Source organism: Stegodyphus dumicola, chromosome 11 (assembly GCF_044657685.1).
Source record: "Stegodyphus dumicola isolate Sdum_Otavi_A_Nest chromosome 11, ASM4465768v1".
Classification (NCBI taxonomy): Eukaryota; Metazoa; Arthropoda; class Arachnida; order Araneae; family Eresidae; genus Stegodyphus; species Stegodyphus dumicola.
In genome coordinates this window covers 84,441,226-84,462,477 of record NC_140778.1, presented here as the reverse complement: position 1 = coordinate 84,462,477, position 21,252 = coordinate 84,441,226, and the positions used below count along the sequence as shown (strand labels likewise).

Genomic DNA, 21,252 nt, shown 5'->3' with positions numbered 1-21,252 from the left:
CCCATTTTAAATTCTGGGGCTCTTTGTTGCACATAAAATAATTTATCTAACGGTGTTATAATCTTTCTGCCTGGAAATAACTCAGCAGGAGTTTTGCCCGTTGTATCATGTTTTGCGGTCCTAAGGGCGAAAGCAAATTCATTGACATAGTTATCCCAGCTTTTATGAAAATTTTTAACATAACTACGGATAATTTTCACTATATTTCTATTGACCCGTTCCGCTATATTTGATTGCGGCCGATACGGGACCATTTTTAAATGACGTATGCCCAGTTTTTGGCACATGTCTTCAAATATATTGCTTACAAATTGAGGACCATTATCCGATATAACTTTTAGGGGCGCCCCGTATTTTAAAATATATTTATTTAAAATAGAATCAGTAACTAATTTCGCGGAGGCTCGTTTTAAGGGAACAATTTCGGTCCATTTACTAAAATGATCAACCATAACAAGGAGATAGCGACTTTTATTTAACTGACTTTTTGGGAAAGGGCCCAATAAATCGATGCCAATTATTTCATTTGGAAATTCGGATTTAATACTATTTAGAAACCCGGCCGGGCGGAAATTAATATAATTAACTGCTTGACATGTTGGGCAGGACTGGACATACGCCCTTGTTAACTTTTGCAGTTCAGGAGACTGCCCCGCGTACGCGTTGGATAGTTTTTCGAATACCAGCATGAGAAGCTAAAGGGCTGTCATGGAGCTCCTGCAGGATATTTAATCTAAGACTAGCTGGGATAACAGGTCGAAATTCGTTGTTGGAATTCGTAGTTTTTGTATAGAATAATAGACCATCTATTAGTTCGTAATGGGCCGCCCTATTTCTTATCGCCACAATATCTTGGTGGCTAAAATTTTCAGGATCCTTCAAATACTCATAAATACTTCCAAACTCAGGATCCTTACCCAGTTCGGTTATTACAGTTTCTCGGGAATTTATTGTACATGCTGTCAGCATTGCCATCTTTACGGTATTGCCTTGTTCGTCTATTTTAATCCTTGATAGGGCATCTGCTACGATATTTTCCTTTCCAGGGGTATGCTTGATTACCAGATTACATTCTTGCAGCTTGAGTGCCCATCTTATTAACCTTAGGGATAAATTTTTCCCTGAGTACAATCTAGTTACCGCCGCATGATCAGAGTATACTGTTATCGGCGCCTTTCCAAAATAGACTCGGAACTTTTGCACTGCTAACAGAACTGCAAGTGCCTCTCTCTCGGTCGCGGAATAGTTTCTTTGTGTTTGATTTAAAGTTCGGCTAAAAAATGCAACGGGCTGCTGATTTTGCGAAAGTACCGCTCCGAAGCATCTATAATCCGAAGCATCCGCTGAAATTTCTAAATTCCACGAGAATCTTGCCTTTTTCCTTTTTAATTTTAACAATGGCTCAGCGATAGCCGTAAAATCTTTTATAAAGGACCTATAATATGAACAAAGTCCTAGAAAAGAAGAGAGCTTCTTTGCCGTGTTTGGAGTCAGATACTTTTGTACAGCGATTATTTTTGATTCATCTGTCTCGATCCCTTTTTGAGATATTTTGTAACCTAAATATTTTAATTCAGGGGCTGCAAATTTGCACTTTTCGACATTAACTTTTAGACCGACCTCATTTAATAAAGAAAACACCTGTCTTAAATCCTGTACATGTTGGTCTAGATTATCACTAGTAATAATAATATCGTCTAAATAGATAAATGTGGACTTTCCAAGAACAGGTCTTAACACAATGTCCATGCATCGCTGAAATGTTGCCGGGGCGCCTGAAAGGCCAAACGGCATACGCAAAAATGCATAAGTGCCAGACTTGGTTATAAAAGCAGTCTTAGGCCCGTCCTCAGGCCTCACCCCTATTTGAAAATAACCAGTCGTTAAGTCTAAAGTCGTCATAAATTTGGTTGATTTTATGTTCCTTAAAATTTCTTCTATGATCGGTAACGGATATACCGGATATTTCGTTATGGAATTTAATTTACGGTAATCAATAGCGAATCTCCACCTTTTTGGATGCTCCAAAGGATAGTCATTATTTTTCTTACATAAAACCACCGGGCTAGCATAACTACTTGAGATGGGCGTTATGATCTTTTTACGTAGCATATCGGTAATATGCCATTCTATAATTTTTTCCTTATTCTTATCATACCGGTATGGTTTTTGACGAACTGGCAATGCATCTCCGGTGTCAATACTATGGTTAGTAACCTGAGTAAATCCTGGAATATCACTAAATAACGAAGCAAATTCACTTACCACTTGTCGGATTCTATCTTGCTCGTCATTAGGCAGGTGGTCAAGATTTAACCTTGGCGGTTCAGCCTTTTCTACACGCACTGGTTTCATTGTCAGCTTAAGGGACGCTTCATTAAAATCCAGTGTAGCTTGTGCGTCTGAAAGAAAATCTATTCCTAAGATCAAATGTGCTTGCAGATTCTTTACTATAAAAAACATCACCTTTACTTGTTCGTCCTTGATACGGATATACAAAGGTACTTTACCTACGCACTTACATTTTTCTCCTTGCGCCGCTAACACTGTTGTATTATCCGCATTATATATGCGGTATTTGCGAAAATACTTTCTAAAAAACTCCTCTGCCACACAGGAACACTGCGCGCCGGTATCCAGGAGTGCGGTGGCTGGGATATTATTCACCAAGACTTCAATCTTCGGAAGCGTCAAATTTTTCACCATTACTGTATTTAACTTGTAGGAAGAGGGGTTTTCGTGGCCTTCGGATTTCCGCACCCTCTCGTCCGCAGAAATCCGTTTTAGTTTAAATTATTTTTCCTTTCCGTGCTTTCCTTCTTTTTCCCCTGGCCTTGAGACTTTTTTCCTGGGTTGCTATTGAACTGTCGACGTTCGCCGGCTGTTTTTGAATGCTCGGGTTTCCTTGCCCACTGATTCGCTTTTTCTCCGTAGCCGTATGCTTGAGTTTGCTGTAGTCTTGGCGTACCAAATTGGTTTCGCTGTTGATATTGGCTTCTTCTTTCGACGTCCGCCGTTCTTCTACTTTCAAACTGGATTGCTAGCTCAAATAGCTTTTCCAGTGTAGTCGGATTTCTTAATTCAATAAAGTCTTGCACTTGGGGCAGTAACCTCGGCAAAATCACTTGAATTATTTCAGGATCCGGACGGTTTCCATACAAGAGCTTGAAAACGTGAATTTTTCTTAAAATAAAGCTCGAGAGGTTTTCGATTCTTTGTTGATATATACTAAAAAGTTCCGTTTCTAATTTCGCACGATCCCTTACAACAGGGAAGGCTTTCAGTAGGGCAATCTTGAAATTTTCGTAAGTATAGGTGGGACTTCCTGCTTGACCCAAGAGACTTCTGCCGATACATTTGAACCAGTTAAGCGCTTGGCCCCTCAAAGCGCTGGTAGCTAAGGTAACTTTTTGAAACTCGTGCACGGGGTAGAGCATGAAGTGGTCATCCAATTTTTCCAAAAAACTGGTTACTGGTGAGTTTCCGTTAAACGTTGCTTCTGGTTTCATCGAAGCGCGCATGGTCTGGACGATGTAACCAAATCCTTCCAGGGCGGCAGCTGGCATTTCTGGATTCTGAGCCGTTTCTGCAGGCAGCACAGGTTCTTCTTGAAACTCGGCCATGGTTATTCTTCTTCGTTGAGCGCCACTATCAGGTTCAATGTTCCTTCTAACCTTCTTCGGGAACATACAAGGACCTGACTCGGAACAGAGAGCTTACTAAAGCTATGTTCACTAATTGTGGTTAGTAGACAGGATACAGACGAAGGGTATACAAAACCCTTTATTTTTCTCTATATACAATAACTTCCGTACTTCGGAATACAATGACTCGCCACTCGGGGTCTAACGTAAAAGTATAAAAATAAAACTAAACTCTAATTTAACTCTAGAATAATACACGTGGAAGATTGGCCTTGTAATAACAGGAAGCGTATGTAGCACAGAGACTGTGAACACTACAATACGTTTTAATTTATCAAGAGGATTAAAACCTCTGGCCTGGAAGGCAAACAGCAACTGCGTAACTTCTAAGGTAAGCGGCCTGCGTTGACTCACTGCTTCCTCTCTTTCGCTTGGCAAAAAGGCCACACTTAAATACTTGGCGTTCGCCAGACAAACTTTGCATAAAAACCTTCACGCTTATAATTCTGGCCGGAAGTAGAAAATAAGAAGTGATAGTAAAGATTTAAAATAAAATAAACGTTAGTAAAACTTAAGATCCTTACACAGTGACTACATCTGGAGTCCGAAAGTTTTGTTTACGATATCAGGAGACAAATTCAATAAAATCCAAAGAAGGAAAAGGCCGAAAAAGGTTCACCACATCTATTGATGACAGAAGAATAAAAGGACTATGTCTCCAAGATAGAAAAATGTCATCAGCGACCATCATAAGTGATCTGAATGATGCTGGTGTTTCTGCCATTTCAAGAACAATCAGGAGAAGATTAACAGATGTTGGACAGAGAGGTAGAATTCCACGAAAAAAGCCTTATCTTAATTTTTAGCAACGAAGAAAAAGCCTACAGTGGGCAAACGAACACATTAATTGGACAGATGATCAGTGGTCACAAGTTATATGGAGTGATGAAACTAGGATATCGTTATTCGGTAGCGATGGGCGAAAATATGTAAAACGTAGAATAGGAGAAGATCTACATCCTGACTGCATTCAAGTAACTGTGAAGAACCCAGTTAGTGTTATGATTTGGTCATACATGTCAGCAGATGGTATTGGTCGCCTTCATGTCATCGATGGGACACTGAATGCCAGAAAATACATTGAGACTATTCTAGAACCAAAACTTCTACCTTCCATCAGAGATCTCTTTTCCAACAATGCTTCGTTTATTTTTCAGCAGGATTCTGCTCCTTGTCACACGGCCAAAAATATCGAGAGAGTGGTTTCGTACAAAGAGCATTAAATTGTTGTCATGGGCAGGAAACAGTCCTGACCTCAATCCTATCGAAAATTTGTGGCACCGTTTGAAAACTCTTGTCCGAATGAGGCGCCCATCAAATAAAAGGGAACTAATTGAGGCTATAATTGTTTCCTGGCATCATGTAATAACGAAAGAAGAGCTTAAAACTCTTGTCAGCTCAATGAAACGTCGATGTGAAGCTGTAACCAAAAATAAAGGGTATCCTACTAAGTACTAATAACTCATTGCAATCATCACTATCTAATGTATATCGATAACTATTATCGTTTAACGTTTTTTGTATTGCAAATGATTTAATTTTGTGTTTTGTATTGAATTCAGTAATAAATTCTCTTTAAACTGATATATACAAGTTTGCATTTTGTGAAACGTAACGTTTTCTATAAGCATACAAAGTTCAAAAACATAAAAATTTCCAAAAGTGTCCACAATTTTGGCCACGACTGTATATATATATATATATAATGGAACTTACTAGTATGGATTCACTCTTTTAAGATAATTCTACTATAATTAAACTTGGGAGATAATATAATCAATTAATCAATATTATTTAGTAAATAAATTATTATTAACTTACTTTACAGCAATTGTGCAAGTAGTAGAATAACTTGTTTTCGCACTAAATGAATTTAAGGTCATACAACATATATATATATACATATATATATGTTCGAAAAATAATAAAAGTTTTCGTTTTTACATTTATTAAATTCTTTGTTGCATTTATTAGATAGTTTGAAATTTATTAATTATGAATTTCAAAATTTTCGTATTCGTAAAGCATTAGTCCTAAATTTCTTACTTTATGTCTTTAATGATAATTTTCTGCAACTTTAAGAGCGAAAATACTAGGCATAATTATATTTTTAATTGTTTTAAAATAACATAATTAGATACATATATATATGTATACGTATTGTTTAGCCAATTGCACCAAGAGAGATGCACAGTTACATATTATGACAGTCCTCCATACAAAATTTCAACATTCTAAAACTACTCGTTTCTGAATTATGCGAAATACTTACGTACGCACAAACGTCACGAAAAAAAGTCTTTTCTTAATCCGTTTTAAATCCATTTTACAATCCGTTTTGGGAAAAAGGATCCCTTATTCTGACCATACGTACAGATGTAACGTAAAAACATCGTTCAAATGGATTCAAGAGCGGTCAAAATGAATATTTTCGCTGAAATATGATATCCGAAATTTTTCCAATTACAATACTTCCTTTACTTCGTATAAAGAAATAAAATGTAAAATATGTTGAAAATTTTTCTTTTTGCACTTTATGTTAAAACTGATTTTAAGTCATTAGTTTTTAACAAAAATATACATAATTTGTTTCTATAGCAACCTAAAAGTATCAGCTACTAAAAGAAAAAAAAGGGTATAAAATTCACAGAATGATAACAAAGAGAATATAACGCTAATCTATTTGTGAAAAGCGAAATTACTTTCTGGCCAACCCAATATATATTAAAATTTTATTTGATGATGAAGTATACGGGCAATTACGAAATTAGCTGATTTTCCCATTCGGCTGGGCTTAGTTAATTTCAGAACTTACACTGCTGGCCAATCAAATTGCAACACCAAGAAAGACAAGAGATATCACAACAAAATTTATTTAGTAGATAACATGTTGACCAAGTATCAAAGGATTAAATTTATAGACTTCTGTGAAGTGTGGTTCCTTCCAGAATCAGTAGCCATAGTAGCCACCATTGTTGGAGATCACCGCTGCCACAGGCCTCGGCATTGATTCAAAGAGACTTTGGATGTGTTCTTGGGGTACAGCAGACCAAGCAGCTTCCACACGTTGCCAAAGTTGATCTGGTGTGGCAGCTTGAAATGTAACCTGGCTCAATTGTTCAGCAACCATGAACCACATGTTTTCTACCGGCGAAAGATCCGAAAAGCGAGCCGGCCAGGGAAGCAATTCAATCTGGCGATTGACGAAGAACCCTTGGACAATGCCTGCCACGTGTGGTCGCGCATTATCCTGTTGAAATATAGCTGTGTGCAAAGCCCTGAAGGTAAGGAAGGTCAACTCGCTCCAACACCTGGCTGTTTAAAGTACCGGCAATGCGTACTAGAGGAGTGCGAAAGTGATATCCAATACCGCCCCATACCATAATACCCAGTGCAGGACCAGTGTGGCGGTGCCTAACGCAGCTGTTCAGCATTCTCTCTCCACGGTGTCTCCAGACTCGAATCCGACCATCGTGGTGTTGCAGAAACAAGAGTGACTCGTGAGTAAAGACAATTTCATTCCATTCTGCCGTCCACATCCTTCTTTCATCGTACCATTGGCGGCGGAGACGTCTGTGGCTCTGCGTCAACGGTAGACGAAGCAATGGACGTCTTGCGCCCAGACAACTCTGCTGTAAACGGCGTCGAACGGTACGCGCAAACACTGGATGATGCGTTACAGACTGAATGTGCTGTGCTATGGTTCGTGATGTGACTGAGCGATCCGTCACTGCCATGCGCACGTTTCTGTCATCACGTGAAGTGGTGCACTGAGGTGGATGCGATCGAACACGTCGGTCCGTCGTATCCTCCTGCATACAATGATCACATATCCGCATTACAGTTGTTTGGTTTCGTCCAACAACGACTACCGATTTCCCTGAAAGATAATGCACACTCTCGGTAGGCCACTATCCTTCCTCTGTCGAACTCGGATACTTGATCAAACGATGATCGCTGTTTACTACAAGGCATAATTGATCCTTAAAAAAAAAAAAAAAAAATTTGCCGAATTTGAAATCGTCGAAAACTCGAAGCCTTAAATAGCGCTTTGAAGTGACGCTACAGTCGCGCGTGATGTGCGTCTGCGCTGAAATTCTAATCATTTGCATATCACCCTCGCTAATGCATGTTGTAAAGTTCATGTTATTTGCATACTTCTTTCAGGGTGTTGCATTTACGGTGGACAGTAGTGTACGAGGGCCATCCAGGAAGTAGATTACGTTTCCGTCTGTGTCCGCTAGGGGCGGGGCTAGCGCGGCCATCTTGGGGTCAGAGCGTTGCGCAGCTCAGTCTGCATCTAGCCGTGCTAGTGAGAGGTTCGTGCTGTGCTCCGTTCAGATACTGTGACGGTTTGAAATGTCTGCGTTAATTGAAAATCCCGCGAGGTGCGCTCAGTAATAAGGTTTCTGACTGCAAAAAACTGTAAACCGATAGAAATCTATCGGCAGCTTCGTGAAGTGTATGGGGACAACATTATCACTGAAGGTGGAGTGCGTCAGTGGGTCATAAGATTTCAAAATGGCCGAACCAATGTTCACGACGAAGATCGAAGTGGGAGACCCAGCATAGTGACCGCCGAACTTCTCGAAAAAGTCGATGCTAAAGTCCGTGAAAATCGAAATTTCACAATAACGGAACTTTCTTTGAGTTTTCCACAAATTTCGCGAAGTTTGTTGCACGAAATCATCAGCGAAAAGCTTGGTTACCACAAGTTTTGTGCAAGATGGATTCCAAAAATCTTGACAGAGGACCACAAAAATCAGCGAATGGCTGCAGCGTTGAACTTTCTGGACGCTTACCATAAGGATGGTGACTCTTTACTCGATCGCATCGTTACTGGTGACGAAACATGGGTGAAACATGTGAACTGTGAAACGAAATTGCAATCAATGCAGTGGGGGCACACAAGTTCTCCCCAAAAACCCAAGAAATGCATGCAAACAATGTTGGCAAGGAAGATGATGGCGACTGTTTTTTGGGACAGAAAAGGTGTAATTTTGGTGGACTTCCCTGAAAGAGGCACTACAATAAACTCTCAAAGGTATTGCCAAACTCTCCAAAAACTCAGAAGAGCAATTCAAAACAAGCGCAGAGGAATGTTGAGCTCTAAGATCTTGTTGATTCACGACAACGCCCGGCCCTACACGGCAAATGTCACTCGTAAAGTTCTTGAATCTTTTAAGTGGGAGTTGTTTCCTCATCCGCCGTACAGTCCCGACCTGGCACCGAGCGACTTCCACCTATTCCCAGCAATGAAGAAGTGGCTGGCTATGCAGCGTTTTGATGACGACGCACAGCTGCAAGAAGAGGTAACGAAGTGGTTGAAGGCGCAGGCGGCCGAATTTTTCGACGAAGGAATTTCCAAGCTCGTACATCGCTACGATAAATGCCTTAATTTGTATGGTGACTATGTAGAAAAGTAGTATTTGAGTGTGGCTTTCATCTGTATATAATAAAATTTGTTTCCTATACTTTGTTTATTTTTTTATTCCAAAACGTAATCTACTTTCTGGATAGCCCTCGTATATTAGACATTATTTGTTACTTTCTGGAATAAATAAATTTACCTGTTTTGACCTTCTACATTCATGAAGTACCAGAAACTGAAGCAGAAGTTTCCATTCCATGTATTTGGAACTGCTTTACTTGTAATAGTTGCTTTCTTATTTGAAGTATCGTCACCTTTTAAATATGCATATCGACCTGGAAAAGGAAAAATGAGAAGCTTTTATTTTTGAGAATTATTTTTGGGAATTTATTCCACAGACCAAAGACCAAATTTCAGCTTCTGTAATAAATCTCAAGTATGTCAATCTTAAATAAGAAGAAAATGATAACAATAATGTCAATAAAAGAATGTAAATTATGAATTTAATTACAGTGCAGTTTACAGAAGAAAAATCTTAGGATGTATGTTTTGTTTCTACAATTCTCCTTGCTCTATACATTTTTCAGTCATTTATATATTTGCGTAACCAGATCATAATCTCTACATATAATTAAAGAAAGAGTCTGTCCGTGTGTGTGTGTCTTTCGTTCGCGCTGCGCGTAAGCTAATAGACCCACGGCTACGAAATTTGGTACATAGGTGCATCTAGACAAGATCTAGTGCACCTCGAGGCGATTTTTTCGAAATTCGAATTAGAATATTTTTTTATTTTATGTTTTGTGACGAAATCGCGTCATTTTGAGACATATAATGGGCTATAGGAAAGCGAGATTTTACTCCACACACTCCATTTTCACATCGTCATAAAACGTAGGTACTTAGCTATTTTACGAACTTAAAAAATAAATTTCGTGTTTCAATAAATCGATTAAATACGAATTTATTTAACAAAGGGAGCTTAACACCTTTTCAACGGGATTTTTTCTAAAAAAGTTTATTTTTAAAATTGTACAGTTTATTTTTCTTTGATTTTTGGACACGTTAAACTTTCATCCTTGCGACTGCTTTTACAAAAAGAATTTTGGAAAAATGATAATATTTTGTATTTTAAAAGAATTTTTTAAATGAAGCTTCCGAGTACACTTCTCACATCTCACATCTTTAAAAATGTGATTTTGGCAACAATTTTCCTGTCTTATTGTTGTTGGTAGATTTTTGATGAAATCGCATCATTTTGAATAGTTTCATTCTTTTAGAAATATGGGTTTGGCAACAATTTTTCATCGCATTTCTTATGTCACTGTTTTTAAAAGAATGGCATATTTCCTTGTCATTTTTTATATATATATATAATACATTTTTATTGATTTTTTATAAAGTTGTTTTGCAGAGTAAAATTCTGCGCGGAATGTTTTGTTTTTTGAGTTTCTTTCATGTTATTTTTTATTTATTTCACTATTTGTAAGATATTGAAAAGTTTTGCATAATTTTTTCTCTTAAACGGAAAGTTGGTTAATTCTTTTATTAGGATAATTAATATTTGTATTAAGGGGTATAGCTTATTTCATTTAAATTTTTTCCCTTGAAAATATAAGATAAAATATCATTAATTATACTTTGCTTTTCAGAATTTTTTGTTTTTTGTATTCTTTTATGTTAGTTATTGCTCATTTCACTGTCTTTAAGATATTGAAAAGTTATGAGTGATTTTTTAGGAAACAAAGTTCTTAACCTGCTTTATACCATTTGAGTTCTTAAGATTTTGCAAAGGCAAGTTGGTTTATTTATTTATTAGGATAATTAATATTTGTATTAAGGGATATTGCTTATTTCATTGTAATTTTGTTATACGTAATAACTTTTTTTTAATGAAGTTGTTCTGCAGCTTAAAATTCTACGCAGTTTTCAAATTTAACATTTGGTGTTCCCTTCAGCCATTTTTTCAGTACATTTAAAAGCCAGACGAAGGCTGGCAGCGAAGCTGCTAGTTATATAATATAATAAAACACAAAAATGTCTGTATATCTAGCCCAACGGTCCGGAAAGCAAATACTAGAAGAAAACGATTATGCTCTCTACTATGGAAACTGAAAGGGAATCGATTAATCAATCTTCGATATCGCACGAAATTGAAAAGAAATCGATTAACCACTTTATGATTTTGCACATTAATGATTTTGCACGAAATTGAAAGGGAATCGGTTAATTAATGTTTGTTATTGCACGAAATTGACAAGGAATCGATTAATCAATGTTTGATATTGCTCGAAACTGAAAGGGAATCGATTAATCACTGTTTGATATTGCACGAAATTGATAAGAAATCGATTAATCACTGTTTGATATTGCACGAAATTGAAAAAGAATCGATTAATCACTGTTTAACATTGCAGAATACAATACCCACTTCTGTATTTGGCTATTCGGTGAATTAGTTAAGTTTATTAAATTCAGAGAAAATTTATATTCTTTTGTGCCAAGCATTTTAATTACCAAATTAGGTAGTTAGAACCTGTTCAGGTAGTTCAGGCTTTTATTAATGAATAGTAATTTTTTTAAGTTATGGAGAATTCTTATTGTTTGCTTTGAAAACATAAAACTTATTAGATATGGATAGCAAGCTTTGTATAAGAGCTACATAAAATGAACATAGAGACCAACATCACTTGCGTGTCTGCGAAGCTCTCCATACAGATATTGTTGCTTCTAGATATTGGGAGGTTAGAAGAGTCTTGGGCGAGTATCTCCGATGACCTTTGAACTTTTTTAACGTTGTTTCTACTATTTGCTTTTATTTTCTCCACCCCCTTGCTGCTTATTTTTATTCTGTTTCTACTACTTGTTTTTTTCTTGTTCACGATCTCCGTCATTGGAAATATACACAAAAAATGTATAACAGGTATAAGCTATGATTAAAATCACAGCTAAACATAATGCTTTTTAAATTTTTAAACTGTAATTATATTTCCTCTTTAAGAAAAAAGTTCAATGCTCATAACTTAAGGCACGATCAAAGCTGCAATTAGACCTATGAAGTAGTATATTATAATTCTTAATTCTTAGACCATTACTGTATTATGGATTTCGGTTATTTTGTTAGATTCTTTGCGATCTTTAAGCCCAGTATATTAGCAAGAACGATTCTTAAGTATTTGACAGCACTATAAGTATTTGAATGATTCGTTGTATATTATTTAAGGCAAGTAAGTAAATATATTATCCGTGATCATAAAGGGGAAAATGTATAGATTCTTTCAGACGTTTTATATATATATATATATATATATATATATATATATATATATTTGCATTCGTCAGATTTAATATTATTAGCCGCCCAACCGGGCTCGTGTTTAGTGACGCTGACTACCGTTCCGAAGGTTCGAATACCGAAGAACGCAGTAATGTTTGCAATTGAGAAAGTATTATTCACATTTCAGTCAAATATTTTATTTTTGAAATCGCAAAAATCAAATATCATAAAATTAAAAAATTGTAAATTAAAAAAAAATACTTAGTTTTATGCAAAAATTTATTTTTTCTTCTTAATGGCTTGCTTTTTTTTTTCTTCAGGCATTATGCAAGTATATTAAAAAGCATCCAACTTTTTGAAACATCTTGGTTCATCAAAAGGGAAAACGTCTTTAGATGACATCCACAAACGTCATTGGATACATTCCTGAATCTTCAAATAATTCGACTGAGAAATCATGGGATGTTTCGTTTATGATACGATATGATGTTTCATGACGTAATTTAAATTTATACAACCACATAGTCGAAAACCAGTCGCTCTTTACTTTAATCTGCAATGATATCGTTTTTAACTTTTCCGTTAGCCCAAACTCAATTGCTGCTGTTCGCTGATGTACACGTCCAAGTGTTTTCTCTTTGTACACCCAACTTCCTTGAAGTAGATTCCCCTTCAAAGTTTTGCTTCCCCCCTAATTTCCTTCTTTCCTTCTACATTTGGTTTCAGTGCTGACAAAAGAAAATTAAGATTTTTCGATTATTACACTTCCATAACTTTTGCATCCTTGTCAAATTTATCAGTTGCATTAAAAATATCAGTTGCATCAAATGCGTTTCAGCTGAAGATAGCTTTTAATTTTCTAGACATTTTAACTATAAATAAAGTTTGAAGCAAAGTCCAAAGGATAAAAATTCCAATTAAAAGATTTTTGTTAAATGAGAAAGAAATAAACCATTGCAGCAGCGCTTGTCCTATACCACCGAGTGACCCGATTCCTATGTCGGTTGCAAACAATCTAAATCATTATTTAGAGTTTTTAAGGCTAATAATTTCCATACTAAAGAACATGTTTTTTATATAATCTACAGCACGAGAGAAAATTACTACTTAAAACAGTCTTTCTGAGAGGATTAATGTTTATAATTAATTAAATTTATATTTATATATATTTTTTAAAGCTGGGACATGATCCAAGCTGTCAACGTCTTGTTTGCTTAAAAACATTGTGAAAATAAACATCAAACGAACTTTTTCTGTTTTAGACAATGCAATTTAAATGAAGTAAGATAGCAGGCGATAACAGAGAGAAGGTAAAAATTTACTCTTACATATATTTAGAAAAAAAAAAAAAAAAAAGGAAGAAAGAAAGAAATTTAAAAAAGTAAAAAATTTGAATAACATCATCATCTATAACTTAAAAAAACAGCTTTTCATATAATATTAATAAATATTTATTACGCATCATTGACGGAAATAATTTCATATAATTAATTATCCGTAAAAACTTAATTGAACTTTAAGGTTAAAAATAGCTGTGGCAATTCACCGTAACAAAATCCATAAACCACATTTGGCGTTATTATCGCTCAAAAAAAAAAAAAAAAAAAAAAAAAAAAAAAAAAAAAAAAGATGCCAAATTTCAAAACGCGCCAATATGTAAATTCGTGCATATCTTAGAAAATTTTGAATAAAAACTCAAAATTTTTGCTGGTATGCTTAGAAATACACCTACTTTAAGATGATAGCAAAAATTTCATAGGTTATAATTCAAAATTTTTTTCGAAAAATTTATAAATATACAAATTTTAAAAATAAATCATAAAAAATGGGGAATTTTATTTGAAATGAACCTTAATTTCTAAATGTGAATGGAAGAATAAAAAGTTTAATAAAAAAAAAGAAATATTAATGGATATACAGCAAATTCAATTAACATTGAGGAGCTAAAATTTTAAGAGCTAATTTTTTAAAAATTTCTCGTGTGATTTTTACAAAACTTGGCAGTCTGGCATAATTTGAGTCGTAGGTTTGAAATATGTAAAAAAATTGGAATGTTATTTCAGAAAAAATCTGATTTGTGTGTCAAAATACCTTTGTTAGAATAATGCTATATATAAATCTAATACATATTCTAAGTCGAGCCTTCGAGACATAAAAAACGCAACTTGAATTTTATCACTTGGCCCAGTAGAACGGGAGATATAGAACTGACCCCTTTTATTCCCGCAGTGTACAATTTAACATAAATAATAATATGCAGCGTGTTTTTCATTATCTTTCTTTCTTCATGATACTTTCTAAATAATATAGTATTGTCACAAATTTTGTACTTAGATAGGTAATTTTAACAGAATTATAAGTAAAATCGCTGTATATTTCTGTGTAATGCAGCGTGAGACAAATTTTAAGAGAAACTTCTACCGGAAAAGTAAGAACACAGCAGCAAGTGCATTTAACATTGAGTAAATGGGTATCTCGGTAATTTGGACAGATATCGCTAAGCTGACAACGCTTTTGGCGACTCATTTTATCTCCAAATTTGATGATAAATCTCCAAATTTGGCGACATTTTGTTCGGTCCTTCTATCACCATAATATGTATTGAAATTGAATAAATGCAATTGACCACTATGTTAGCAGTTAGCTGTAACTATAATTCCACCCTTGTATTGTTTTTCCAATCATTTCGAGAAGCAGAAAGTGCTAGAAATTTCACGCGACCGGCTGAAAACTATAAAAGGTCGGACAGGGAGCATCTGTTCTCAGTTGCTTAGTTATTGTTGTTGCATGTTGCTTAGTTCTGCGTGAACTGAGATATCCAAGTTAGCTTTCTATTTAGATGTGCTTTGCATTGCATTGTGTTTAACTTTCTTAATAGTTTGAAGTGTAACTACTGATTGCACTCTATGATACTGTGAACACTTGTACGAATATTTCTGTTGAAAATTCTAGAGTTCTGAAATATTTCTTTTGATAAAAATAAATTTCATTAACCTAGTATCGGATTTGTGCATTCAATCTATTAAGAACCAGTACGCACGCAACAATATATCTTTCATGCCATTGTTATTGTCTGCCTCCATTATTTAAAAATACATTCTAAATTTCGAAATTCAAATTGCAGCATCTTCTAAGAAGACCCACAAGGAGTCAGTTATGCGTCATAAAGCTAAAAGTTATATCAGCTTAGTATCATAACACGAATAGATAATATGTATGTGTATTTCTTACCTAAATAATTTCCTTGTGTATGGTCAAATTTCGGCATTTTAGCGTCATTTCGTTTAGGATCGTTGACTTTCCAGGCAAATTTTCCATTTCCAGTGTCGTTGTTCCAGGAGCAAAATGTCCCTTTGTCGAAGTCACAAGTCACGACAGTCACTGAAAAATGATCGGGAAAAATAAAATACGTATTAGGTGTAGTAGTACAGTTGCTTCTAATTCCATTCGTTATACTGTAACCGTTCTTCTACAAACACAAACGCCGGCTAGCTCTAAAAGTATTTATTAACAGAGTACATAAATAGTTACATAGAAAATATACATTAAAACAAAACATACATCAAAACAGAAAATACATCCAAACGAAATATTTAACATTTAGAATTAACGTTCGAGACACGGAGATATAATGTTGGAGAATTAATTCTCACGCAGCTGAAGATAGACTGCCGTAAGTTGATTTCGTCGCCACTAGATGGCGTCCGATAAAATAGTTCGGTTGCATCCAAACAGTTCTGTTATAATATAATACAAAATTTTAAGCAATCTTAAGATTTCTGTAACCTTCCATGATTACCCAAAAATTGAATATTCAATTTAATATCATATTCTGATTTGCTGTGCATATTTGCAGTTATTCTCAACTGACGAAAATAAACAATTCACATCAAAAATTAAAATTTTAAAAACTTATGAAAAATATTAATTAACACTTTTTAATATAACTGAAATTAAATAAATTGTTAAGTGGTAGTTCAATTAAAATGCCTTATAATCGTTTTAATTACATATTATTCAAAATATTTTTCACATTTTTGTTTAAATTTTAAAATAAAAGTTTTAATTAAAATATAATATATTAAATTCATAAGAAATGTATTAATTAAAATGATAATTTTTGAACGTTAATTAGGAATGATTTTAATCAAATGATAAATTTAGATATATATCAAAGCTGAATATCTGGATCTGATTAGTATCATAATAAGCATAATAAAAGCTGACACAAAGGTGTACAATAAACCTAATTGATTACTACTGCTCCTAAATCTACTAAATTAGAAAGCTAGTGCATAAGTTTGTAAAAAACTGAACTTTGGAAGAAACTGTGCATTCAGATTGATATTGTGACAACATCTTTTATTTGTGTTCATCAAGACTGTTTGTCATTCATCAAGACTTGCATTAATCAAGACAGTGTGTTAAAAGTTAAGTCACTTGGCATGCATGTCATGGCAACATCTTTTATACAAACATTCTCAGAAACTGAGTAAAACCAGTCATTTCTCAGTTGGTTTGCAAGAACTCCTGATCGTTCTGATCTTTATCTTTTGGGCCCTTTTTGTGTGAACGCAAGGAATAGGTAAAGTACTACATAGTCGGATAGCTAGGTGACACATAAAGAACTTACATAGTACTACACAAGATTATATGTATTAGAAATTCCCTTATGATATGATTTCCCTTGAAGCAGGGCTTAATTTCTAAAATTAGAAGTGCCTGAGCCCTATGGAAGACTGTGAGGAAGTAAAAAAATAATTTAATAACAAATTTAAATTATGAAAAATGTAAAGAGATAAAGAGAAAACTAATAATCTATTAAATTAATTTCAAATTGTTAAATAGAAAAAATCCAGACATCTGAAAATCAACTGCAGTGGAAAAAATGCCAGTTGCCCAAAAGAAACTACGATTTCCTTATGTTTATTTTGTTTTTTTAAAGAACTACTGTATTAAGTAAGATTTTATGCATTTAATGAAATACATTATTAAATAATACATAGTTATTAAGTATTAATGTATTTAAAATTAATAATATGAAATACATTATTAAGTATTAAAATATCATTTTTTTCCTTGCGGCCCAGACTAATGTAAAATGATGACTGTTGGCTCACTTAAGGTACTTTGATACTTTGTTGGTTATTCTGGCATGCAGTGGGAGATGCACTAGTCCACTTAAGGTACTTAGTTTGACATGCCTGCTTTATACGTAACCGAATCTAGGTTACGTATAAAGTACTAAGTATACTAAATATGTAATTAAGTATAAAGGTTACTAAATTCCTTTATACGTAACGTAACCGAATCTAGGTTACGTTACGTATAAAGGAATTTAGGTTCTTAGGATTCAGCATACCTTGAATTGAAAATGCTTGCAAACCTCTAACCTAAATTTTTGGCATCAGCCGCCCAGACGGGAATGTTGTTGGTAACACTGATTGCCGTACCAAAGAGCTCGGGCTCAAATCCCGAAGAAGGCATGAATGTAAGTTGCCCGTCCCTTTATAGGAAGCAAAGGTGGCCCACCTATTATATGCCTCCTTAATAAAGAGACGAAAGTTTCTGGCCTCAGTATTGGCCAACGCCTGTAAACAACTGCAGCCCGCCATTGGAAAGAGAAAGAAATGACCGTCAAGTTATAAGTAGTTTTTCCTAAGACCAAAACACTCCTTTATATCTATGACATGCTTATAAATCTGTAAAATAAGATTGTTTAGTCCCCCTGTAAACTACTGTCCATGAGTGTTCAAACAGCTTACTCTGTTTCATTTCTGATAATCAGTCTCAGATGTAATCTGACGTCAATACGGGAAGCGAAATTATCTTGAATGAGTACGGAATTGTGTGAATTCAGCTGTGCTTAAAATTTAGAAGTTTAAACGAATTGTTTTTCCCCTTAAATATTAGAGAAAAATTAATTTTAAATGCTAAACATTTTTCGAATTCGTCTTGAATTTCACTGGCTTCAGATTTTCTTCCACTTTCTAAACCAAGCCGACTAGACAGGAAAGTGGTTAGTGACTTTGACCTGCCATACCGAAAGCCTCGAGTTAGAATACACGGTTGTAAATTGTCTGTTTCTTCATAGGAGATAACAATGGCGACCTCATAAGTACCTACATAATAAAACGACCACTGCTTCTAACCTTAGAAGTGGCCAAAGACTAAAATAGGTAATGCTCACCATAAAAAAATTGCTAAAGATTACCACCACTATAGTAAAAGCTAGTTTGTGACATTAGGATTTTTTTAGAAGCAAGAGTGATGAAAAGTGAGCAACCGCCTTCGGCGGGAATCGAACCAGGACCTCTCAATTACGCGCAGAGCGTGCAGACCACAACACCACGAAGGTATGCCAAGAAGGCGGGAGAAACACCTTAAATACGCCCCGTTTTTTAAAGGGCGACTGGGATTTCTAGGGTACCTAATCGCCAAATCCTGGATGAGGAGAATCCTCATGCACCATCCTTTTAGTTCGGGCGCCACTGTAGAGACATTAGGTATTTTGGAAAAGGTAGAGAGATGAGAAATGAGCAAACGCCTTCGCCGGGAATCAAACCACGGACCTTTCAATTACGCGCTGAGCGTGCAGACCACCACACCACGAAGGCATGCCAAGAAAGCGGGAGAAATACCTCTTAAATTAAAGGTTGTTGCAGCTTGGTAAACTTTTGCTCATGCTGTAAATTGCATTTCTGATTGAATATTCTCAATTCAGGACTTTTCAGGAGCTACCCACAACTCACCTTGCTTCTTGAAGCCCACGTGACAATTGGTCGCATGCTTCACTCACAGCCTCCAATCCCAGCCCGTTCAGAGGTCACGTGAGAGATCTGCACGGTGATTCGACCTCAACGATCCAGCTTCAGAGAACCGGAAAATGTCGTGCATGCTGCACGGTATCCGCAGAGTGTGGAACTAGGAGCTAGGAATTATATATTGCTAAACATTTGCTATAACTTTATGCTGTTCTTAAAATGGATATTTAACGAAAAGCGAATTACTAGAGAATCTGCAGCACAAAACGTACATGTGTAAGTTATCTTGTATCGGCTGTGATATATATTTTCTCTGTTATCAATGCTATAAGCAAGTTATCTCAATTTATATTTTGAAAATGATTATAGGATTATGAATCACTATCTATTAAATAATATGGCAAAATGAAAAAGATTTTAAGATCACTTACCAGGCATTTCTGTCACTGTTACTGGTGGTAACGTTGTAGCATCTAAATGAATAAAACAAATTTAATATCAGAGCAAACAGATTACATCTAGCTCATAAGAAACTAGTAATTTACCGCAGTGTACTACCTTAATTACATGCGAATGAAATCACATGATTATATTATGTACAAATTAAATTACAAATACAAAACGTGAGAAATTTCATTGTGGAATGAGATAATACAAATTATGTTTAGCTTAGCACGGACGATTTGGACGTTTCAGAAAAATATCATCATAGCTAACTTTGGAAACAGCTTTAATAATGTGTAAAGTATTTATTTATTTTATCTAACCAAATATTAAGTACCTTTACTGTCTTTTCCGCTTTGCTGCCAGAATGAAAATTTTAGTTCATGGTTATTCAAATAAGACAGACAGAGATAGAATTTAAAGGGAAGTTTTAAATTGTTTAATCAGAGCGTGTCCCGCCGCTGAACGCTACGTTACTAGTTGAAATTCTGCGTTAACATTCAGTCTTAGGCGATGTGGTATGTCGAGAACTATCGATGTGGTATATCATAATCGTACTTAAAGCTGGCACAGCGCCAAGCATCGAAACGTGCGCAACAATAAGAAAATGAGTGGCGACGATGGATGTGTGATTTTAAAAAATTTTAAAAAAGAAGCTTTGTCAATTATTTGGGGAATTAAAACATTTTCTGTACTTAAAATGCAGAAAATTTACATTAATTACAGATCATAAACCTCTTGTTGCAATTTTCAGCTCAAAGAAAGGCATGCCAATTTCGGCAGCAACAAGAACTCCTACGTTACGTTTTGGCTTTACAGTCATTCCAATTGGATAGTATTTACCGTAAAACAAACGAGCATGGTAATTCTGACTTTTTATCACGACTGCCAACGAACTCAGAGCAACTGTCTGTTCAGGATGATGTAACTATTTTTCAATTACAGCAGATTGAAACTCTTCCAATCACTGCCAGTGATTTGGCTAAAAAAACTGAAATTGATGCAGAATTCAGTTCTCTGCTAGGAATACTTCCAAGCGGGGGTGGATTAAAAGGAAGGGAGATGGAGTATAATCTCCAAGATAGCTGTATAAATGTATGATCAACGCGTTTGTATTCCAAAACGATACCGTGAGAATGTTTTGAAAAAGTTGCACCACGGAAACTTAGGGACTGCAAAGATGGAAGCAATTGCTAGATCTTATGTATTTTAGAATGGTAAAGATATCGAAAATACTTCCCAAGACTGTTCTGAATGTGCAAAACATAGAACAGATCCTCCTAACGTAAAAGTTCATCACTGGGAGAACTCGAGCGCTCCAATCGAACGTATTCACATCGATTATGCAGGACCTATTTTTGAGCATATGTTTTTGATAATCGTCGATGCTCACTCAAAATGGCTAGAAGACTATCCAATGAAATCAAGCTCGACTTTCAAAGCTCGACTTTTTCATTAGATTCTATGCAAGAAGCAATGACTAGAAATCACAAGAAAAATTGTTCAAAACAATACATGCATAAAAATGTTCGATATTTCAAAGAGTTCATATACAATATAAGGAACACGAAAACAATCAATAGGGTACTGATTAGAAAGAAACCAGCAACACTTTTAATAACACAAACGAAAATATATCAAGCCAATATTAGAGAGTATAAAGTTTCCAATTTGTTTTAAAAACTGCATGCAGAA

The 21,252-nt window shown here is 35.2% G+C and overlaps 1 protein-coding gene across 2 annotated transcripts in view; it reads right to left on the bottom strand.

Annotated features, from left to right (window-relative positions):
* The window catches only part of LOC118199377 (MAM and LDL-receptor class A domain-containing protein 1-like), a 344,431-nt gene that overhangs the window by 226,645 nt on the left and 96,534 nt on the right, over nucleotides 1–21,252 (bottom strand). For both annotated transcript variants that reach the window (XM_085826944.1, XM_085826943.1), the window contains exons 21-23: nucleotides 19,545–19,586; nucleotides 15,581–15,730; nucleotides 9,275–9,410 (exon numbers count right to left, since the gene is read on the bottom strand). In XM_085826944.1, the coding sequence (XP_085683070.1) occupies nucleotides 9,275–9,410; nucleotides 15,581–15,730; nucleotides 19,545–19,586 (328 nt within the window). The remainder of the gene's footprint in view (nucleotides 1–9,274; nucleotides 9,411–15,580; nucleotides 15,731–19,544; nucleotides 19,587–21,252) is intronic.